The 23,667-nt window shown below is 39.3% G+C and overlaps 1 protein-coding gene across 4 annotated transcripts in view; it reads left to right on the top strand.

Moving 5' to 3' along the window:
* patj (PATJ crumbs cell polarity complex component) overlaps positions 1-23,667 on the top strand; it is a 355,365-nt gene that overhangs the window by 209,844 nt on the left and 121,854 nt on the right. For all 4 annotated transcript variants that reach the window (XM_067990267.1, XM_067990266.1, XM_067990265.1 and 1 more), the window contains 2 exons: positions 8,202-8,398; positions 16,777-16,868. In XM_067990267.1, the coding sequence (XP_067846368.1) occupies positions 8,202-8,398; positions 16,777-16,868 (289 nt within the window). The remainder of the gene's footprint in view (positions 1-8,201; positions 8,399-16,776; positions 16,869-23,667) is intronic.

Genomic DNA, 23,667 nt, shown 5'->3' with positions numbered 1-23,667 from the left:
ATGCTTTTGCTCATTGTCTTCCCTTCCCTTTTCTCAACTCTTCCCTATTCTCTCTCTTCCAATTTTATAATTTATAATAGCTTTTCTTGGCTACTGGTTTGTTGAAAACCAGTTTTTCAACCAATCATGCGCTAGAATTCTTAATATTGGCATAGTCGTATCGTCAGGGTGACTAGACCAACCTTTGATGTGTTTTTCATAACAGCTGTGCTGTCGGTAAGTGAGTTGTTTTGCCGATCGCTGGCAGTTCGACTGCACCTGGACAAGATAACACATTCATGCAGTTGGGGTTAAAATATGATTTAGTAGCTCTCTGTATCTTTTAAGTTTTTCTAATAATTGTCTCATGATGACCAGTTTAATTAATGGACCTCCTATCACTAACAAGAGGAGACAGTAATGCAGTCCTATGGGCATAATGCAGCGCTATTGCTTCTCTTATTCCTTACGCCAATCAAGTAGTTATCTTTATCCCCTTATGTTTGACAATTTAACCTGACATTAAAAGACAGTAATATTTGTAGAAACAGTACATTAAATACTGTATTTGATATCCCATTTAAGTACTAAATCTATTAAGATATAGGGATTACCATAGTAGATTACCAGACTGTCCTTTCACCTCTGAGGCCTGCGTTTCAATGTAATATAGGCAGATGATACAGTTTCTTCTCTTTGCTGGCTGTTACAGTTCTATGTGGAACATGTTTGGGCAATCTCAACCCAGTTTCTAGTGTAGGCTCATTGTATAGGCTCATACTATATAAGTATCAGTTTGACTCACCGAGATCACAATGGTGGCTGCTTTGAGAAACACCAAAACATTTGGGGTGTTCTGTGAAGGCTAGAGCTAAGGAACATTACTGAGGCAGATTCGTGAGATCTTTATTCTATATACTGGCTGTGCTATGCCTGACATCAGCATTCTGCAATTGTTAAAATGTTCCATTCCCATCCCTAAAATATATTGCCTTGATGAGCATAAAAATTCGCCTACATCCACGAAAATTGAATGTAACTCATAATAATTCACTGTGATTTAGAAATATTTTGAAAGATGTACATTTTTCTTTCAAAAGACCTTTTGTGTTGACAGCTAAAGATCATGATGGCAGAAATTATTATTAATAAAGCTTAAGATACCAGGATTAGCTGGAAGTTTTGTGTATGGAGGCATAATGCCAGAGAGATGTGATTGGTTAATGAATTATTAGTATTTTATTTTATGACATTTTGAATTTTACCATTTAAAATGAGAATAAGACATAGAAAATCATTATTTTTATGGACGAGACCAAAACTACCAATAAAATTCTTTATGGTATAAGTGAAAGCTTCTGAAATCTTTGGGGCACTTAGGGGCTAGACTTGTATGCAACATAGTTAATAAAATACAAACTATTACACAAATGTACCCCATGATGTCCAATAAAATTGAGTGCTCACATATATGCAAAAGTATTTCTGAAGGACTTTGTTCCTCTCTTTGCCTGAACAATACACAGTTGTCTAATCTCTTACAGGGTTACGACAATGAAAGCTGAGATAAATGAACTAATAAATATTTTAAAGTAATGTTTTCTATAAATACGAACATAGAATAATAATGGGCAGGAAAAGACCAGCTGGTTCATCAAGCATGCCCCACACTTCCTAGACGTTTCCTACTGGCCAGCAGCCATGTAATCTCCAAGGAAAGGCATAAAACCAGAGGGTAAAAACCCTGGGGCCAAAAAGGTGGGGGGGAAATTCTTCTTCGACCCTCTCAGGTGATCGAAACCAGTCCAGGAGTCCACATTGACCGTGCTTATGTTAACTGGTAAATCGCATACCTTTTATAAGATGCGATCTCTGCTCCAGCCAAGAACTGGTCCAGCTCTCTTTTGAAGATGTACAGAGTAACAGCTTACATTGCACAAGCTGGCAACTTATTCCAACGGTACACTGCTCTCTGGGAAAAGAAGAACCGCCTCACATCTAGCCTATTCCTATCCTTACGTAGTTTAAATGCATTACCTCTGGTCTTCCTCATTCTGTCAAACTGAAATAATCTATCAGTGGATTTGCAATCCAGCCCTTCTATTATTTTACATACCTCTACCGGGTCAGTTCTAAGTCTACACTGGTCTAAAGTAAATAAACCTGGCTCTTTTGAGCTGATCTGAGTAACTACGGTTTTTTAAGCTGGGAATCATTCTTAAGGCTCTCTGAACCTTTTCCAAGGCCACTATATCACCCACTTGTGAAGGGACCAAAACTGGACACAGTACTCGAGATGCGGACTAACCAAGGACCTGTATAAGGACAGAATGGTGTCCTTTGACTTACAATTAATGGTTCTATTAATACAACTCAATACCCTTTTTGCTTTGGCTATGGTTTCTCTGCATTGGTCGTGAATCTTGAAACATATGTGCACAATAATACCTCGATCCTTTTAACTCTCTAGCAATTTCAGCATTGTTCCCTGTAAATGGTAAGTATATTCTGTGTTGGTCCTGCCTGCATGCATCACACTGCATTTGTCTAGTTTAAATGCCATTTGCCATTGTTTGGCCAATTCCCCCTGCGCATCTAAATCTTTTTGCAGAAGGTTGTACTCCTTTACAGTCTTAACACGTGCACATATTTTTGCATTATCTGCCAATTTTCTGACCGTATCCCCAACACCAATGTCTGGGTTGTTAATGAAAATAGTGAAAAGTAATGGCCCTAACACTGATCCCTGTCAGACACCACTAGATAAATAATTAGGACAAGATAATGAATTTCAATAAAGGAGATTGTTTGCAATACATTCATGCAAAGTGACTTTGGTCTGATGACCCAACTTATGACATTGCCTGAAATGGTAGGTTCTGGTTGATAAGATAGGTTTCTTTTTGTTGTTCTAACATATTAAAATTGAAAATGATAAAAAGGTTATTAGCACGGTAGGCAAATTGAACCATGGACTGAATGCAAATATGTAAATACCTTCTAAATAAGTTTGTCTAATTAGTGCCAAGTTATGAATAGTTTTGTACAATGAGTTGGTGCCCACAAGGAATTGCTAAATGAAAACGAGATAAAAAGAACTCCCATCCCATCTCTGATTTATTATAAACATGTAATCATTTGAAATATAACCTAGCAAGTTCCATGGAAAAAAAAGTCAGAAATGGAGCTTTGTAGTATAATAATATTCATGAAGATGTCTTTGCTCTTAGTTCTCAGTGGGACCGTAATATATGTTTAAATACCAGGCCTACCAATTTTCCCACTTTCAGTGACAGTCGCATGCGCGATCGGGATATCTGCCTGAAGATTGCAATCTCACGCTTTTATGCATCACTGTTACTACACTGCAAAATAAGAATTACTTTTATGTATACCCCTAGGTTTCTGCCAACAGAAGTTTTTCAAACTTTTTTCCAAACTGTCTTTTTAAAAAAAAAAGAAAAAAAATTCTCCTAATTTCTCACTTAATTCTTTTGGCGATAGTCCTAAATTTATGCGCTCTAGTTACTGACTCACCAATCAGTGGAAATTGTTTTTCCAATAGTCACCAAATCTTTTCTGCTTTACGGATCCTCTAGCAATCTCCTCTCAATTCCCCTGAGCATCAACTCAAAGTAGTACAAAACTGTCCGTTAAGGACACCAATGCATTAGCGTGGTTGTATCAGTGATAACAGGACAGCAAACTCAGTTTATGCTGTTTGTTAAACTTATGTTAAACCTGTATAGAACCTAGGTTAGACGACACTTGGAGTACTGTGAACAGTTCTGGTCTCCATATTATAGAAAAGATATAGAGGCACTGAGAAAGTGCAAAAAAGATTTAATTGGATAATACCAGAACTGAGAGGTTATACCTATCAGGAGAGATTGAGCAGGCTGGGCTCCTTTTCTCTAGGAAAGAGAAGACTGAGGGGTGACCTGATAGAGGTCTTTAAAATTATGAAAGGGTTTGATAGGGTCGACGTAGAGAAGATGTTTCTACTTGCGGAGGAGACCAGAACTAGGGGCTATAAATATAAGATAGTCACTAATAAATCCAATAAGGGAATTCAGGAGAAACCTCTTTACCCAGAGAGTGGTTAGAATGTGGAACTCGCTGCCACAAGGAGTGGTTGAGGCAAATAGCATAGATGCATTTAAGGGGAAGCTAGATAAACATGTGCGGGAGAAAAGAATGGGATATGATGATAGGGTTAGATGAAGTAGCGAAGGAGGAGGCTCGTGTGGAGCATAAACACCAGCACGGACCTGTTGAGCCGAATGGCCTGTATCTTTGCTGTACATTCTGTGCAGTTTAAAAACCAACAGACTACCCCCGATGTTTGTGCGATTGGTGAATTTTGCTGCTTTTAATTATATTTGTTTGTGGTGTGAGATGATGCTTCAAGTCTGTGGTTTTCCCAATGTTGATAGACTGCACTTGCAACGTGCAACTATTTAGTGGAGCTAAGTTCTCATTAAGTTCAGTGGGCTGAAATGGGCAAAATAAAATTGTGTTTTAACCAAGCTTGCATGTATCAGGACAGTTGGCTGAGTGGTTATTATGTTCAGACTAAGGACATGCCAGCAATTTGTACACATGTTACTAGGGCTTTGCTATAAATGTTCCATCATCCTAAAGTGTGCATGTAAATTAAAGAGTTTTGGGCAAATATTACTGAAGAATGCAACAGCTTGGAAGTGAATTAATTATTTAACGGGAACTAGTACTCTCATGACTACATCACCCTTCAGATTCCTTAGCAATGTTTAATTTGACATTCTTTATAAAAACTGCAGCATTTGATTGTTTTCAACCCCACAAGGGACTCTGAAGAATTCTTGTTAAAATAGAACTAGATAGGTCAAAGATAATTTGTATACATTTTATGTTTGACATTTTGGAAGTGCAACTTGCATTGGCCAAACAGAAAATTGTTCTATTTTTCTCTGTGATCTCATAAGACTAAACATGAAAGCAGCAGTCATGCCCAATACCACAAATTTACTCAGAAATGTTTCTTCATAGCAAATAATTGCATTTATGTTGCTGTTGATATAAGTGTTTGTTTTATTACTTCTATGAACTAATTGATGACCACAGAAATTGCAGTGTTTTTTAATATTTTTCATGTGTTCAATTTAAGGTTACCTCGTGGAGCTCTGGTGCTGTAATCCAAGGAATCACATAATTAAAGTTATGGGGACTTTCTGTGGTTTAGATTCTCAATTTTATGAAACTGATTAAATAAAACTTGCCAAACTCTAATTTCAATGCAGTTATGAGTAATTTGAATTAAATTGGATTGTCAATAACAGTTGAATTCCAACCTTGTAGCACTTGGGTCCAGTTTTCTGTGGGGAAAATTCAGATTGACAGGATTCTGAAGATCAGTCTGTAAGAAACACATTCAAAGTTGTATTGCAAAGTTATATAGAATTTACAGCACAGAAATCGGCCATTTGGCCCAACAGATTTATGCTGCACACCTGACTTCATCTCAACCTGTCAACATATCCTTTTATTCCTTTCTCCCTCATGTACTTATACAGCTTCCCCTTAAATGCTAATCGCCTCAATCACTCCATGTGGTAGCGAGTTCCACATTCAAAAGTATACAGGAATACAAACATCGCTGCTAAAAATTGAGCAAATTAAAGCTGGCATTTTTCTAAAAAAAGTGTTATTTCCAGGTTAGACAACTCAGTAAAGATTTCTGGGACCAACCAGATGGATTGTAAAGTCTTTTCTGGTCCTGCACTTTCCTATTCAATATGTAAAATAGGACATTGTTGTTCCAGAAAATGACGTTTACATCACCTTGCAGGGGTTTTAAAATTGGTGTGTTGATTTTTGTCTGATTACACTTCTGTGAAGCATTTTGGCACATGTTTTCTATGTTAAAGGTGCTATATAAATGCAAGTTGTTTTTGAAGTGCTGAATGATGCAATAACTTTATGGCGTCACCACTTATCATTTCCACTAAAAATTATCTCCTTTATTAAAAGTCTACTTGTAGAATTAAATTACATATAAACCCATCGCATTAATTGTCACTGCAACAAATATTTTCGATGGACTTGAAGTGGCTTTGAAGTGGAATTTTTCAGAACAGAAATTCCCCAGATCACAGCATCATATGTCTGCTATTTTTACTTTTGCTGAACATGCTAATTCGATTAAATGGCTACAATACCATTATATATGGGAATAAAAGGCTCAATCTGGATAAACTCAGTTCTTTTTCTAAGCTGTACTGATTTAGTGCAGAGGTAATGATTCAGGTGGTTTAGGTAATAAAATGAGTCCCAGCTGGGAAAAGATCAGGTGAAAAGTCAAACGCGCGATGGAACTCTGTATGGGAAAACCTTAACACAACAGTGACAATGGGCAATGTTGTGGGAGTTTGTGAAAAGGAGAGCACAGTGATGAGATCTTATGGCCAGCTTGGCTATGACAAACGCTTGGATTCTGCACATAATTTTTTTGGCATATGACAGGACAATTCAATAGTGTTGTAATTGATCTGTTAGCACTTTTAATGAATTTTGATGCATGCAGGGCACTGCAAGAGTACCTTTTATTGTTGTTTAGTAATGACCCTGTACATGACCAGATAGTTTCAAGTTTAACGTTCTGAGGGAGTAGAATGCACCAACAAATTAATATAGAAAATTTGAGAAGATTTTTAAAATAAAATCAATAATCTCAACTGATACTCCAAACTGCCTACGAGTGCTGGTGCTCACGGGATTCTTGAATATGGCAGATGTGTGATGGAGAATTCATGATCCACACTACTGAACAGTACAGTGTGCAGTTTAATTCTTAATGGTATTTCAATCACATCAGAATTCCCCCTCTCTATTTTCCACAGAGCTTAATTTTCTAGAGTTAAAATTAGAATTTATTGAGCTAAGTTGAATATAATGTCTAACTGAAATATGTATAAAATAAGATGATAGTTGAATGTGTTATACTAATGAAGAATGGCTACCATATAGCTGCCAAATTGAGGATTTGTGCAGAACAGGAAGAAACGGATGATGTTAGTAAAATGAAGGAAGCATGGTAGACACAAAGACAATACTGCCGAATTATATTTTGGCTAAGTAATAGAAATCAAAAGGTAGTGACTGATGTTTATAGTTTTGGTAGGACATTGGAGTATCATAAGGTGCATTCCAAGAAACCTTTGCTTTTCACCTCTTAAAAACCATTGTGATGTTCATAATAAAAGTAAAATGTCCAGACTGGCATATGATAGAAAGAAAGAACTTGCATTCATATAGTGCCTTGCACAACCTCAGGATGTCCCAAAGTGCTTTACAGCCAATGAAGTACTTCTGAAGTGTAGTCACTGTTGTAATGTGAGAAACACAGCAGCTAATTTGCACACGGCAAGGTCCCACAAACAGCAATGTGGTAATGATCAGATTAACTGTTTTAGTGATATTGGTTGAGGGATAAATATTGGGGCAGGACACTGGGGAAAACTCCCCTACTCTTTTTCAAATTGCGCCTAAGGATATTTTACATCCCCCGGAAGGGCCGACGGGGCCTCGGCTTAATGTTTCAACCGAAAGACAGCACCTCCGATAGTGGAGCACTCCCTCAGTACTGCATAAAGTGTCAGCCTAGATTTTGTGTTCAAGTCTCCGGAGTGAGAGTGCTACACTGAGCCACGGCTGTCACTGGGTTAAGTTAAAATGCAAGATATCCAAGGAAAGGAGTACCATTGAGAGAAATGTACAGAGCACCAATAGCTGCAAAACTGAAAATGACATTTGATCAGAAATGGAAATTCATACATAGTACTAACTATGAGAGATGATTACAAACTGAAAAGTATAACACTAAATAAGACATTTCAAGAAAAGGATCGAGGCACAATTGTTAACTCAACATCAAAATTAGCACCACAATATGTGGCAGTATGTGCAAACACAAAGAAGGTTTGGAGAGTATAAGTAAACCAATGGAACACAATGGATATAAAAGTCTTACTGACATTCTGTGAACAGAGAAAGGTATTTGAGATTGTATATTATGTGTACTTTTTCTAAAAGTAGCCATAACAAGTCCTCAAACAGGATGAAGAAATAAGGAATTGTCTAAATGCCTTTGTCATTCCTATATTCTTTTGTTCTTATTGCTGCAACTGAATATTACCTGCATCTTATTTGACTTAAAGGATTTTACTTTTTTTTTGCTGCAGAAAAGATCAGGCAGAAATACGGAGACCTGCCAGGAGATCTACATATCATTGAGCTTGAAAAGGATAAGAATGGTCTGGGACTCAGTCTTGCTGGCAACAAGGACAGATCTCGTATGAGCATATTTGTAGTTGGCATCAATCCTGAGGGTCCTGCAGGAAAAGATGGGAGAGTAAGGATTGGCGATGAACTTTTGGAAGTAAGAGTCATTAATAATTTTGTTAATGTGGATCATGTATATCTTCAACATTTAACAAAAATGTCATTTACTGACTACTTCTAATTTTTACTTTATTTTTTCTCTTCAGTTGTTCCTTCTTTTCACCTTCAAGTTCAGTGATCCAATTATGTAGGAAAGTGATCTTTAGTCATCAATGTACTGTCCTCCCATTTTGATACTCTTATTATTAATTAGATAATTAATTCACATTTGATTGGGAAATGGGGTATTGATACCAATCGCACCTTACCAGCTGATATTTCAGAGGAATTCTACATGAATATTCACATATTCCCTTAATGCACTTTATTTTAGGATTAATCATACAGTGATAAGCACAGAATAACCATGGATTGTTGCTCTTGTGATTGAAATCTTAATGACTTAGGGAAAAGTGTATGAAAGGTATAATTATTATATTTCCTTGAATAAAACTAGATGGTTTAACAAGAAGTGTAAGGAGCTCATGAATTTCTTTATCACCAACAAAGAGAGCTGTTCAGCTGCCTCTGCTTCTTCCCCCAGGCTCCCCTTCCCCACCAAGCCAGCCCCCCAATCCTTCCCTTTTCCACCCCCCCCCCCCAACACAGCACAGAATTGGCCCTAACCAAAGTCACAAATGACCATCTCTGTGACTATGACTGTGGTGCATTATCCCTCCTCATCTTCCTCAGCCTCTCTGAAGCCTATGACATGATCGAACACACCATCTTCTTCCAGCTAACGACGCAGCAGCCCAACTCGGACAGACACTTTTGGATATTCACATATTACCTCCAATCTAAAATTTTTATCCTTATGTTTAAATTCCTCCATGGCCTTGCCCTTTTCTATCTCTCTAATTTCTTCCAGCCCCACAATCCCCCTTCCTAAATTATCCATTACTTTGACTTTGACTCATTCTGTATCCCCCCCTCCAAGTCCGCAACCTCTGGAATTTCCTCCCTTAAACCCCTCCACTTCTCTACCCCTCTCTCCTCCTTTAAGACCCTGCTAGACTCCTGGCCCCACAAAGGAAAGCTTACTGTTTACCTTCTTTAAACTCTATAGTCTTCAGAACAGCTATCACTGAGTAAGGTAGGCCCAGTGAACGCCCCAGTCACACGACAGTTAATAGGTCATCAGAGTCCTATTGACATAATAGGACTCTGATTTGCACACATGCATACGACTCCCGCCTGATTTAGGCTATATGGTTAAAATCTCGCGAAGCCCGGAGGCCATCCACCGACAGGAAAGTAATCTTCCTTCTAAAGAATTCTTATTCATTTTCAAAGCTTCATTTGTTCAGTTGAGCCTTAGAATCATTCAGAAGGAAAGTGATTCATATATATATACAACACAACTGTATCTTAATTGAGAAAATTTTCAGGTAGAATTACTTGAATGAAATTTGACTTTTTTTGTTTGACATTAATTTATTTAATGTTTGATCCTGACTAATATCCATTTGAACAAAAATGGAACAAAAATTATTTAAGGATTTATTCAGATCAAGACTGTGTGCCTGAAATCACCTCTTCATTCATGTCACAATGCCTACTGGAGAAAATGGAAATTGATACATTTGTAAATTGATCACAGACAGGAGAAGGAAAATGACAGGGATTCCTGTGCAGGCCCAAGTCTTGATGTACTCATTGCAGTTTTTTTTTTGAAATCATATCATGTTTCCATCTCAGTGTAGCTAAATGAAGTAAAAGACATTTACTGCTACATCAGCTTAGGTATGTTCACATTGTAAATCTCTCACAGTTGGCTGCTTACTGAATACAAAATCAAGACTGCCTGATACTGATGTTCATCAGTGGCTGGTCTGAACAATATAGTTTTTAGTGTGATCCATAAAACAATTATCAGTGAAAGGACATCCCTATCTGTTGTATTTCAACCTAGATTTCCAGACATCAGGACATTGCTCTTAAGATCATGATTCAATGTGCTGTGTCCCATTCACCCATATAAATCTGTTTCTTATTTGCTAGCCTCATCCATTATTTAGATTTTAATTTAAAAACTAATTTAAACTTTGATATGATCAGAAAAATGGGCAACATATGCACTTCAGATATATGCATGGTTTCTGCCTCCTGAGACAAATGTAAATCTTTAGTGTTCAACAAGATTGATGATTTACTAAGCTTTTTTCATTACAGTGAAATATGTACCCCAGTGTTACAGTTCTCACATAATGGTAGTACTGTAATTAGATATGGATTTTTGCTGACCCTGACCACCTCTATATGGCTCTCATGAGGTTTTACATCTGAGAGTAGTCAAATTGTTGGCTACTATTTGGTCATCAATTAAAATCAATGGACCTGGCTGATTGACCTAGTTTTTGAAAAAGAAGAAGGCACGAATAGGTTGAAAATCATTACAAACTGACATGGCATGGCAGCCTGTAGATTGCTCATTTGCATTATCTGTTCCGTATTTTGCTGTATCAATGGAAACATTACTAAGGGTATTGTCTAAGGAATCAAGCAGTCTTGCAGTTCAGCAAACTAGTGAATATATAAAGAAAAAGTGGAAGTATTTACATTTTTTCATTGCTATCTTCAATAAGGAGAAAAATAGTATCTTGCAGCTATATTATTACGACTTCAATGTATAAAATTTCAGTCACATAAAATACAGAAAAGCATCGATAGATATCGAATAATAAGAGGAAACTCTGCAGCCATAAATGTCAAAAGAATATCCTCCTGGTAAATACTAGAAAATAAGAGGTAATTCTGGTCAGGCCAGACCCTAGTACCTTCCCCTATGTCCTCTTATTACTCATGATGCCGGTATGGACTGGGGTGGACAAATGTACGGAGTTGTACAACACCAGGTTATAGTCCAACAGCTTTATTTGAAATCACAAGCTTTCGGAGCTTTGCTCCTTCGTCAGGTGATGAAGGAGCAAAGCTCCGAAAGCTTGTGATTTCAAATAAAGCTGTTGGACTATAACCTGGTGTTGTACGACTCTGTACTCTTATTACTCTACTGTCAGCTAACTCCTGATCTATTGCCTTATATTTTTTTAGAAAGATACCAGCAGCACTTAGCAAACTCCAGTTGATAAAGTTGACTGTGAGCATGGGCTTGAGGGTTCAGATGAGAGCCATGCCATCTTTTTCCTTCTGTATTAAAACCTACCTACCCTTATTCTTGAGGATGCACAGTACTCCTGCTCTTCAACTAATGAATAATTGCCACAAGAACCTACAAACAATTATCTAGACTGACCATCCTTAACTGATCACACAAATTTCAGAACTATCATAATCTCTCTAACCCACCTGGTTTACTAATACATTAAAACTTGGAAGTGTAATGAACAGTGAGGAGGATAGTGATAGACTTCAAGAGGGCATAGACAGGTTGGTGGAATGGGTGGACATTTGCCAGAAGAAATTTAACTCAGAAAAGTGCGAAGTGATACGTTTGGTAGGGAGAACGAGGAGAGGCAATATAAACTAAAGGGTACAATTCTAAAAGGGGTGCAGGAACAGAGAGATCTGGGGGTATATGTGCACAAATCTTTGAAGGTGGCAGGGCATGTTGAGAAAGCAGTTAAAAAAGCATTTGGGATCCTGGGCTTTATAAACAGAGGCATAGAGTACAAAAGTATGGAAGTCATGAGGAACCTTTATAAAACACTGGTTCGGCCACAAATGGAGTATTGTCTCCAGTTCTGGGCACCACACTTTAAGAAGGGTGTGAAGGCTTTAGAGAGGGTGCAGAAGAGATTTATTAGAATGGTTCCAGGGATGAAGGACTTCAGCTACATGGATAGACTGGAGAATCATAGAACGGTTACAGCACAGAAGGAGGCCATTCGGCCCATTGAGTCCGCGCTGGCTCAATGCAAGAGCAATCCAGCTGGTCTCACTCCCCTGCCCTTTCCCCGTAGCCCTGCAAATTTTTTCCTTTCAAGTACTTACCAGTTCCCTTTTGAAGGCCATAATTGAATCTGCCTCCACCACCCCTCCGACAGTGCATTCCAGATCCTAACCACTCTCTGTGTTAAAAAGTTTTTCCTCATGTCACCTTTGGCAATTTTGCCAATCACCTTAGATTTATGTCCTCTGGTCCTTGACCCTTCCGCCAATGGGAACAGTTTCTCTCTATCTACTCTGTCTAGACCCTTCATGATTTTGAATACCTCTATCAATTCTCCTGGCAACCGTCTCTGTTCCAAGGGGAACAACCCCAACTTCTCCAGTCTATCCACGTAACTCAAGTCCCTCATCCCTGGAATCATTCCAGTAAATTTCTTCTGCACTCTTTCTAAGGCCTTCACATCTTTCCAGAAATGGACACAATACTCCAGTTGTGGTCAGACCAGTGTTTTACAAAGGTTCATCATGACTTCCATATTTTTGTACTCTATGCCTCTACTTATAAAGCCCAGGATCCCGTCTGCTTTTTTAACCTCTTTCTCAACTGTCCTGCTACCTTCAACAATTTGTGCACACATACCCCCAGATCTCTCTGTTCCTGTACCCCTTTAAGAGTTGTACCCTTGAATTTATATTGCCCCTCCTCGTTCTTCCTACCAAAATGTTATCACTTCGCATTTTTCTGCGTTAAATTTCATTTGCCATGTGTCTGCCCATGCCGGCCTGTCTATACCCTCTTGAAGTCTATCACTATCCTCCTCACTGTTTACGACCCTTCCAAATTTTGTGTCATCTGCACATTTTGAAATTATGCTCTGTACACTCAAGTCCAAGTCATTAATATATATCAAGAAAAGCAATGGTCCCAGCACTGACCCCTGGGGAACCACTGTACACTTCCCTCCAGTGCCAAAAACAACTGTTCAAGCTGGGGTTGTTCTCCTTAGAGCGGAGAAGGTTGAGAGGAGATTTGATAGAGGTATTCAAAATCATGAAGGGTCTAGACCGAGTAGATAGAGAGAAACTGTTCCCAGGGTCAAGAACCAGAGGATGTAGATTTAAGGCGATTGGCAAAAGAACCAAAGGTGATATGAGGAAAAACTTTTTTACGCAGCGAGAGGTTAAGATCAGGAATACACTGCCTGAGGGGTTAGTGGAGGCAGATTCAATCGTGGCTTTCAAAAGGGAATTGGATAAGTACTTGAAGGGAAAAAATTTGCAGGGCTACGGGGAAAGGGTAGGGGAGTGGGACTAGCTGGATTGGTCTTGCAGAGAGCTGGCATGGACTCAACAGGCTGAATGGCATCCTTCCGTGCTGTAACCATTCTATGATTCTATGAATATCAGTAGATTTACTGATTTCTTTAATCGGCAAAATTCCTAACTAGTTTTCAAATAGACATGTTTTTGGGGTGAGACTCCCTTACTACTTTCTACACACCATCCCCAGCCAACCAGACAAGCAATCTGCTTCTAGGGTGGCCTAGAGATGAATATCTCCTGATTGTTTTCTCCCTCACTGTGGGGTTATGTGTGGTGTTTGTCCACTGCTTCATCACAGTGTGACAATTGAGATCATTAACTCCTCCAGGTCCCACAAGGAAGGACCAAGCCTCTGCTGCCCTGCACCCACCCCCCAGCTGCAAGACCCTCGCAACATTTGCACTCCTGGACTTACTTTCTGTTGTTGCTGGCCAGCTGCCACTTTCTGCTGGAAATGGCTAAGCAGCTGACTGGCATTCACATGGGGCCTGGCAGTTAAAATCCTCTGATTCACACTCCCGTCCGGAATGCCATCTGCTCCCACTGGCTTCCTGCCAGGTGTTAAAATCGGCTCTCCACTTTCAGAGGGGAAAAAGATACCAATCACCACTTCCAAAACAAACCAATCACCATTTCTGTTTACTAAATAGCTACCAATCAACAACTGGCAAGCACCATATTCAATATTCAGATTCAATAAGCCCAGCCATATGGTACCCATACTGCTCTGGCACCTTTTCCTCATTCAAAGATCTCACTCTCTTCCACACCCCCAATTCTCTTTTGAAGTGTTTGTCATCTACTAGCCTCGTAAACCCCATAGTGATTTCCTCACCGAGATCTCCTCTCAAAGCCTCTCCAGTGAACAACTCCTTATCCTAGGAAATTGTAATCTACAGCTAAATTATCCTTGCCCACTCTCCTTTGACACCTCTGCTCTCCTGTCTTCAATTAACCTTAAACTTGACATAAACTTCTCAACAGCCATCCCCTCAGTCTCTCCATTTCATGAGGTGGTGCCACCTCTGAGATTTCGACCACAGGTAAGGCTATCTGACTACTTCTTTGTTTTCCTTACCATCCACATCTCCCTACCTACCTCCAACCCCACTACCCTCACTTTCTGCTCAAGCACGCTCATAAATTACCAACTCCCAATCCTCTAACCCTGTATCCATTACAGCACTGCTGCCACTAATGGCCTGATAAACAGTTCCCTCATTTTTGCCTTTGATGCCCTCACCCCCACCAATGCATTCACTTATTCCTGTTCCTGGCATTCCCCATTGGACTTACTATCTTTGCACCTTAAAATTTGAGGACTGCAGACTTGAGTGTACCTGGTGCACAACTATTCTTTTTATCCACCGCCAGATCTGCGTTAACCATATTTAGTGTTAGTGTGCCTCCCTCTTCACAGCCAAATCCTCTTCCTACTCCAGGATCATACAGGAGGTTAAGAACAACCCACAACTCCTTTTTTCCACAAAAACTGCCTCCACAAACCCTCTTGGCTCAGTGGTAGCCCTCTTGCTTCTGAGTCAGAAGATTATGGGTTCAAACTCCATTCCTGGACTTGAATAGTTAATCTAGGCTGACACTTCAGTGCAGTAATGAGGAGTGCTACATTGTTGAAGGAGCCGTCTTTCAGATGAGATGTAAAACAGAAGCACTGTCTGCCTATTTAGGTGGATGTAAAAGATCCCATGGCACCTTTTGAAGGAAGAGCATAGTTCTCCTGGCATCCAGATCAACATTCACGCCTCAACCAATACCATCAAAAACAGATTTACTAGTCATTCATCTTACTGCTGTTTGTGCGACTTGCTGTGCACAAATTGGCTGCTGTGCTTGCCTACAAGTGACTACATTTCAAAAAGTAACTCATTACCTGTAGTGTTTTGAGGAGTCCTGAGGCCTTGTTCAGCAGCTAATAGGTAGTCAAGTCAAGTTTAGGCACCCATCTTTGTATGATGTTACCCCGGGTTTGCGAGCCCTGCCAGTTCCATAGTTGCTCATATGAAGGTATGCAATACAAGCAATGTGCTAATAGGATAACATATTAGTAAAATATGCAAATTAAATTACCAACAGCTCAATGTTTTCCAGCAGCTCAAATAACGTCTGTATATTTGTAGAAGAACTACGGGTTTGCTATAATAATTATGTATGTTAGTTTGGTGAAATGACATTTAATTCAGAAGTTCTCTTATAGTATCTTCCAGCATCATTAGTTTCTGTAACAGCCCTCCTTGTCTGTACTCTGAAAATTTTGAGATCTTAGCAGACTAATTTCTAATTCACCTACATGATGCCCCTTAGTGACATCATCCACAGGCACAGGGTCACTTTCCATACATATGCTGACAACAGTCAGCTCTACTACTTCATCACTTCCTTTGTCCCCACAACTAACTCTGCCTGCATGACATCAAAGAAAGAACTTGCATTGATTAAGCCCTGGATGAATCAAAATTTCCTCCAACTGAACATTTGGGACAACTGTTTGGGAAAGGGATCGGGCGGGTAAGTGGAGTTGAGGTTGACGATCAGCCATGATCTTATTGAATGGCAGAGCAGGCTCAAGGAGCCGTATGGCCTATTCCTCCTATTTCTTATGTTCATAATTTTTGCCTCGCCTACCCAAGAACTTCACTCCCTTGGCACTGACTCTATCCCACTTTGGTATTCTGTTTGATCCAGAGCTGGGCTTCAAACACTTCATCATCAAAATTGTTTACTCCCATCTTTGCAACATTGCCTGCTTCTACTTTTGACACTCTCCTACTGCTGCTGAAACCTTCATCCATTATTTCCCTGATGTCTTCCTTGTTGGCCTCCCATCTTACACCGTCCATAAACTCCAATTTGTTGACAATTCCCATTATGCACATATCCTGTCCTGCACTCACACGTTACTTCTGTCCTCACTGACCTCCTTTCGATCACCTTTCCTAACTCTCGCACCATGGCTCATTGTCCATTTCTTCTATTCCTTTTACCTATATTTCCCCCCCACTAAGTAAAGTGCCTTGGGATCTTTTTGCGCTCTATAAAAGACATTGTGTTCAGAGATTTTCTGGGATATCGAATAATAAAACTCTATAAATACTGGGGGTTGCTTTGTCTCTTAATTATTTTAGTAACTTATAACTAATATCTTTTATAACTGTAATTCACTGTCTCTTTTTAACTTTTCAGGTCAACAGCCAGATACTTTATGGGAGAAGCCATCAAAATGCATCAGCAATTATAAAGAACGCACCAACAAATGTCAAGATAGTTCTGATAAGGTAATAGTGTCTCCCTCGTAATATATATCTTATTAGATATAGATTGAACAGGTATTGTTTTATTTACAGAATTTTATTGGTTCTTAATTAACGACAACATCATTGCATCTTGCTACCCTGGACTGCCAGACAATTACAAACTGAACCAATCACAAAATCAAATTATATTTCTTAAATCAGCAACAAAGCTTGCAACACTGTATTTAGACAGGGTTAGTTTAAGATTCTGGCTTTAGCTGGCTATTAAACTCTTTATTTATTGTAACTGGATTTAAAGGGACAGCCACCAAACCAACACAAGACAAAAATATTTCATTGTTGTTCGCTTCCTTTTATGCCATAGACAATGTCTCCTCCAGACGGGACCAGGCTACCAATGCTGTAGCCAAGATGGTTTGTACAGTGGTGTTACATTTCTTCCTGTCACTGAAAAGTTGAACAAAGGATTGAAAGTTTGCTTCCCACAGGTATTCATGAGATACCAAAAGCTTTACTTTGTAAATTGTTTTAAATTGAAATACGATTTCACAAAACCCTTGTCTAATTTTAGGTTTACATTTAACAAGTACAAGATAAACGACATGGGGGATTTTCTTCAAGGGCAGGATCACTAATAGCCCTGTATCACCCTCTACTTCAAATATTTATACAATTTTCCCTCAAAAATGCAATGGTCTCTGCCTCAACCACTCCCTGTGGCAAATCCTTCTATGCTCAACAATCCCTGCATAAAGAAGATTATCCTAACCTCTCTTCTCACTCTTGTAATGAGAATTTTAAATTGATAACCCCTCATCACTGACTCCCCAGCCAAAGTCTTTCCGATTAACTCTATCAAAACCTTTCTTAATTTTAAAAGCCTCTATTAAATATCCTCTTAACCTTCTCTGTTCCAATGGAAATAGTTCCTGTATCTCAAGTCTCTCTTCATAACTACAGTTTCATATCCCTAGCATCATCTTGGTAAATGCATGCTGTACACTGTCTATGGCTTTAATGCCCTTTCTGTAATGGGATGCCCAAAACTGCGCACTGTACTCTAACTCTGGCCAAACCAGTGTTGTTAGAAATTTATCGTTACTTCTTTCCTCTTATACTCTGTGACCCCACGTACAAAGCCATGTTTTGTAGTGCGGTGTACAGAAATGCTGTGCTGCTGCAGCAGTGGTGCCCTCACTGTAGCGCTTAAAGGGACTGGCCACCACAACTGTCTGGCCAACAAATGTGGTGGAATCAAAGTGAATTCTCACCCTGTTGCAAGGAATCTTTATGGAGATGGCTGGAAGCAATCGAAGTGATATAAAGAATGATCATGCTGACCTCACCATTAATGCCACGGTTCCCCATATTGTTTCTTCCTTTCTGGCCTTGCCTTTCATTGGCTGTGCAGAGGCAGGAGCAGAAGGAAATCTGCCGAAGTCCTGGGCCCAGCCCTTCACCATCATTTGTATGCAATGGGGTGGGCCATGGTGCCACTGGAAGCAGAGAGGATGGAGGAAAATCTCAAGGGCCTGCTAACGGTGGGGATTCAACAGGGAGCCTCCTGGTCCCATTTTCGTCAATTTTCCACTCCAGGACTATCTCTTTTCAGGTGGTAACATGGACGAGAATACCCTCAAGTTACTGGTGTAAATACCACATCCTGACTAACATTTACTGATGCGTCTGGGCCATGGACCTGTGTTAATTTTGTCCCCTTTTTCTTGCATTTCTTCCTATTTGCTTGTGCTCATCCTAATTGTGATGTATAGATTTACTTTTGAAAGGATGACATTTGTGCTATTATCTTTTTGATTTTTTAAGAAGGGTTTGCATTTTTAGGTAACTAAATTCTATGTAAATTTTATGTCCAATTTCATTTTATCTATATTGTCTATTTTAACAGTTTCTTCCCTAATGGTGGTAGCTCTTAGCCATAATTCTCAGTGAAATAAAAATACAATATAAGGAGTCTTTTCACCAAGGCTAAAGTAACAAGAGTGAGAACTGCCATACTTTAGGCTTATATACTTCAATCCAACAGCAAGGAAAAATTGGATTTATGGGAAGCTAATCTCTGCTTCAATATGAAAAATATGAAACTCAAAATGGCCCTCTGACTTGTAGAAACAAATTGAAGGTGATAGTAAAATTCTGCCATAATTGCTTATTATTCCTGCTGTTCCAGTCTGTACTGTAGCCTTCGATGACACTGGTCCACTGTTTGCATTTATTTATCAAATAATCTAGCGTACAACAATGTCATGTAATTATGTTGAGAGCGAACCAATCAAAATCACGTGCATTTAATGCATTATAAATGCTGATGTTTAAGAAAATCTAAGTACTTCCATTATTTTATTGGCAGTACATAGCCAGTTTATAACGCTGATGCCTCTAGATTGTCACCGGCTCACATTAACTCTGAATTTGCTAGCTGACTAACTCACTGCTGATAGCTCAGAGTTGTTTTCCAACTTTCATCGAATTGTGCCTTTTTTGCCCCTCCCCAACAGTCAACTGCCTGCTGATGCTTATTGTCTAGGTGTGTACATGAAGAATGGCCATTTAGGTGAGATACCAGAGGGCAGCTAGCGCCCATGGAACCATACTCCAACATAGATTTTAATCTTCAAGAAAGGAGGAGGAATGACTAAATTTGGGGAACTTAATATTGAAACCCCTTCCCCTCTCTTCACCTTCCTCACAATGATGTTACCTTTTCAAAAGGGACAGAAGCAAATTTTAAATATAGAAAATATAGTTCTGGACATGGCCTCATTAAATTATTCCTATTCTGATTGATTTTGTTTCTAACAGTGACATGCACCAGTTCCTCATTTAAAATCAAGTTAAATTTTAGAAAAAATTGAAATCATTGGCACATTGCTATTGGTAGCTTTAGGTAACTAGTAAATGAGTTAATCATTTTATACCAGGTGATCATGTAACTGGTTGAAAGATTTAAGCCCCAATTTAAACTCTGCCCGCCTGACGGGAATGGGGTGGGCGGTTGGTTAAGATGGTGATCGAGTACGTACCGCTGCGTTCCCGCCCACTGCCATTTTAACCTCGCACTTTTCGGAAGTGGCTAAGGTGCCCACCACAGATAGATTGTGCCTCATGAATACATTAAAATCGGGGTTCTATGACGCAATTAGGACCTCGATGCAATTTTAACTAAGAATTGCGGCTGTCCCGCCCAGTGCTGGATTCACCAGATCCTGACTCCTCCGGGCCCCACAAGGAAACCTTGGACCTTCCTTGCCCAAGGCTTCCTTCCCTGACAACGATGCCCTCCCGATTCCCCTCAAAACCACTTATCTGACTGTCGGGGATCTTTATGCCCCAGTCCAGCAGGAAATGCTAGTTGGCTGCCCAAAATCCCGCTTCCGCCTGCCAGCCAACTAGGAACTCCCGCCAGGTTTGGGCTGGAGACTGAAGTAGGCCATGCCAGTGAGGCCCGAGATTTCACATCTGCCGGGCCACATGCTGCGGAGGGCTGGATGATTTCCCGTTCGTCTAGGCCCCCGTCTGTACGACTCCTGCTGGGAGTTAAAATCGGGGCTTTAGTTTCTTTGAACTCAATTAGAAATTCTTTGTGCATCTGATTTAATAATGAAACACTGCATATGCTAATAGAATCTGTTTAGCACCAGCCTGCTTTACTTAAGCCCATAGCTTATTGTAAGTGACAGCCACATCAGCTGTACTTATATCAACCCTTCTTCCCTGCGATCAGATTTGGCATCTCTCACTGGCAAATTATCCTTTCTGAAGAAAGCTGACATATATAAAGGAAATTAGTAAAGATATAATAGTTATCATGTTTATAGAAAATACACTTGTTTCTGGTGGTTTTCTCAGAGATGTGACAAAGTAACTACAAAATTAAATGCATAATGACATAGAATGCCTTAAATGTACTTCCAGTTGTCTTTTGCTGATAGATTCAGGAAAATTCTTGTCTCCTTCAGCAGATCAGTTTTGTTTGAGTTCAGCTCATACACTGTGACATTGAAACATCAGGAATAGCTTTATTATTGCAGTATGAATCCTAAACTAAACCACTAAAACCACAATTTAAGCTGAAAATAAAAATATGTAAACATTAATTCTGCTCCATGTTGTCCCTATTTTCACCGTTCTTAGTCTTTTTATTTCTTAACATTTAATTTACTTTTTTCCACCAAACCCATCATATTCTATCTTTTGAAATCTTTAGCTTCCCTATTTTCTTTTTTTTTCTCACCCTCAATTTTGGAAAGACCAAATATAGATTGTTGGTGGAGTCACATCCTAGATACGCACAGATGAATCTTTGATTCATACACATCAAAACCAGGAAGAGGCCTGAGAGATTAGAATTACCCATTGGCAGCTATCGCTGCCTAACAGCGCTCGTGAGAGTAAATTCCTCTATGAACATATGAATATATAAACAGGAGTAGGCCGTTCAGCTCCTCAAGTCTGTTCTGCCATTCAATTAGATCATGGTTGATCTGTACCTCAGCTCCATTTATCCGCCTTTGCTCCATATCCCTTGATACCCTTACCTAACAATAAATTTTAATTCTCAGTCTTGAAAATTCCAATTGACCCACCATCCACAGCCTTTTGGGGAGCGAGTTCCCACAGTGTGAAAAAGTGCTTCCTGATTTCACCCCTAAATGTCCTACCTCTAATCTTAAGGTTATGTCCCTTTGTTCTGGATTCCCCCACTAGTTGCTCTGTTTCCACCCTATTGAATCCTTTTATCATTTTAAAGGACCCCCCATTGAGAAAAAAAAGTATTTTTTTTAAAAAGCCCAACCTCTAGTGCCAGGAGGAGCAGGAGTACTCCTCAGGAGTCACGATCGGCCCCCCGCCCTCCCCCCGTAGCCCGCTGCAATCCCCTCTGCCAGGACTTACCTGATTGCTGCTGCCGGTGAGGCAGGTGGCCCAACATTGATGTCTTTGCTCCCATATGCTGCCTGTGGAGGCGCGATCAGCACTGGCAGCTCTCGCTGGAATGCTGATGAGGACCAAATTCCATTAGTACTCAGGCCTCTTGGTTCGGGAGCATGCTGGTAGATCTAACCCAAGCCTCTGCAATGGCTCCTACATCATACCCGTTAAATCTGATTTGTGTTTCTAACCCACCTCTTATTTCTTGTGCTACATGCATTCGTGTACAGAACTCCGATTTGGATGACTGTCTTCACCCTGCTGATATATCCTGCTGGTCTTTTTCTCATTGTTGTATTGTGTTGATTTTCCCCTCCCAAACCCTTAACTAGTTTTGCAGTAATTTTGTACCACTGTTGGCACCCTTTAACGTCCTTGGCACACAATAGTCATAAAAGGGTATTTGACGGCTTGTGTTGCTAATACTTTCCTAGAACTTAGTATACACGTTATACAAGCTAAAGACAAAACTATGGTGTATTGGAATTTGCTACAATATTATGATTTAACTTTTAAAATATTGAAATATTTTAAGAACAACTTTCTATTAGGCATGGAAACTGAAGAAAATGATCTGTTGAATGACAAGTCTCATGACAGTATGGGTCAAAGGTTACAAAGCTCATGTAGAAGCACAGGTCTGAACAGATGAAAGCTAATGGTATTCCAACAATTACAGCAGTCAGCTAGTTTCTTGTGAAGTATAAATTGAAATGTCTGCTGTTCAGCAGTCTGCTACTGTACCTTCACCTCATGTGTTGTCTCTAAATTCAGTCTCCTCTTAGTTCAATGCAACGTCTTCCGTAACAGCATTAAAAATGGTCCTGTGTATAATCATATTCCAAATGACTTAAAACAGGCTGAGGAGGATGTGTCACATACTAATCTACCTTTGGTTACTTGTGGTTAATGGAATAACATATTTGTAACAAAATATTCATGTTTTTGAGAATATTTTAAATAGTCCTTTAACTGCAGAGGAAGCAGTTAAGCAAAATGCATAAGATGATATCATTTTAGTATGCTGCATTTTGATAGTTTGACAGTTATATAAAATATGATGGAGGTTGTCATTGCATGCAGTGCAGTTAACATATATTGAAATATATAATCTAAGAGCTTGTGAAGAACTGACAGGATGGGATTGCCACTTAATTAATTGTAAACAATTTTACAACACCAAGTTATAGTCCAGCAATTTTATTTTAAATTCACAAGCTTTCGGAGGCTTCCTCCTTCCTCAGGTGAACGAAATGAAATCCTCGAAATGAAATCGCATTTATAATTCACAGAACAATGCTTGGTGATTACTTAATTAATGACACAGCTGCATCATGTTCTCTGAATTACATTACCAGTTACACACACACAAAAAGGCTCTTTTCACCATTGGAGCTTGTTGTATAAATTTTGCACCTGAAAGCTTCAATGTGGGTTGAGTGGGCTGGAAAGGACAAAATCTCCAATCAAATATCAGATTATATGCTAGTAACAATAACACATTCCAATCTATGTAAAGCTGTTTTTTTAACAGGATTCCTGCCATGTTTGAATGGCTGGTTTTCTAAATGCTTTGTTCATCAAGACCTTTATGTACAAGAGTCATTTCTGGTTTGCAGAAAGCATTTAGGAAAAGCAACAGTAAGGGGAGAGAGAGAAATGTGAAATATTTCATTCAATGCAGCAGCAGCCTATAGTATCACATGGTTTATTTTGTTAAAGAGTATAGAGGTGAAGGTACCTGCCTAGCCTACTGGAGAAATCCTTTCTGCTGGACATGCCCATCTTTTTATTAACGATCTACTGCTGTACTGAAGAGTATTGCTGATATTAAAAAAAATTAAAACAAAGATGTTTCCTTTTTCTTGTTGCC

This window comes from Heptranchias perlo, chromosome 9 (assembly GCF_035084215.1).
Source record: "Heptranchias perlo isolate sHepPer1 chromosome 9, sHepPer1.hap1, whole genome shotgun sequence".
NCBI classification, from domain to species: domain Eukaryota; kingdom Metazoa; phylum Chordata; class Chondrichthyes; order Hexanchiformes; family Hexanchidae; genus Heptranchias; species Heptranchias perlo.
This window is presented reverse-complemented; position numbering and strand designations above follow the sequence as displayed.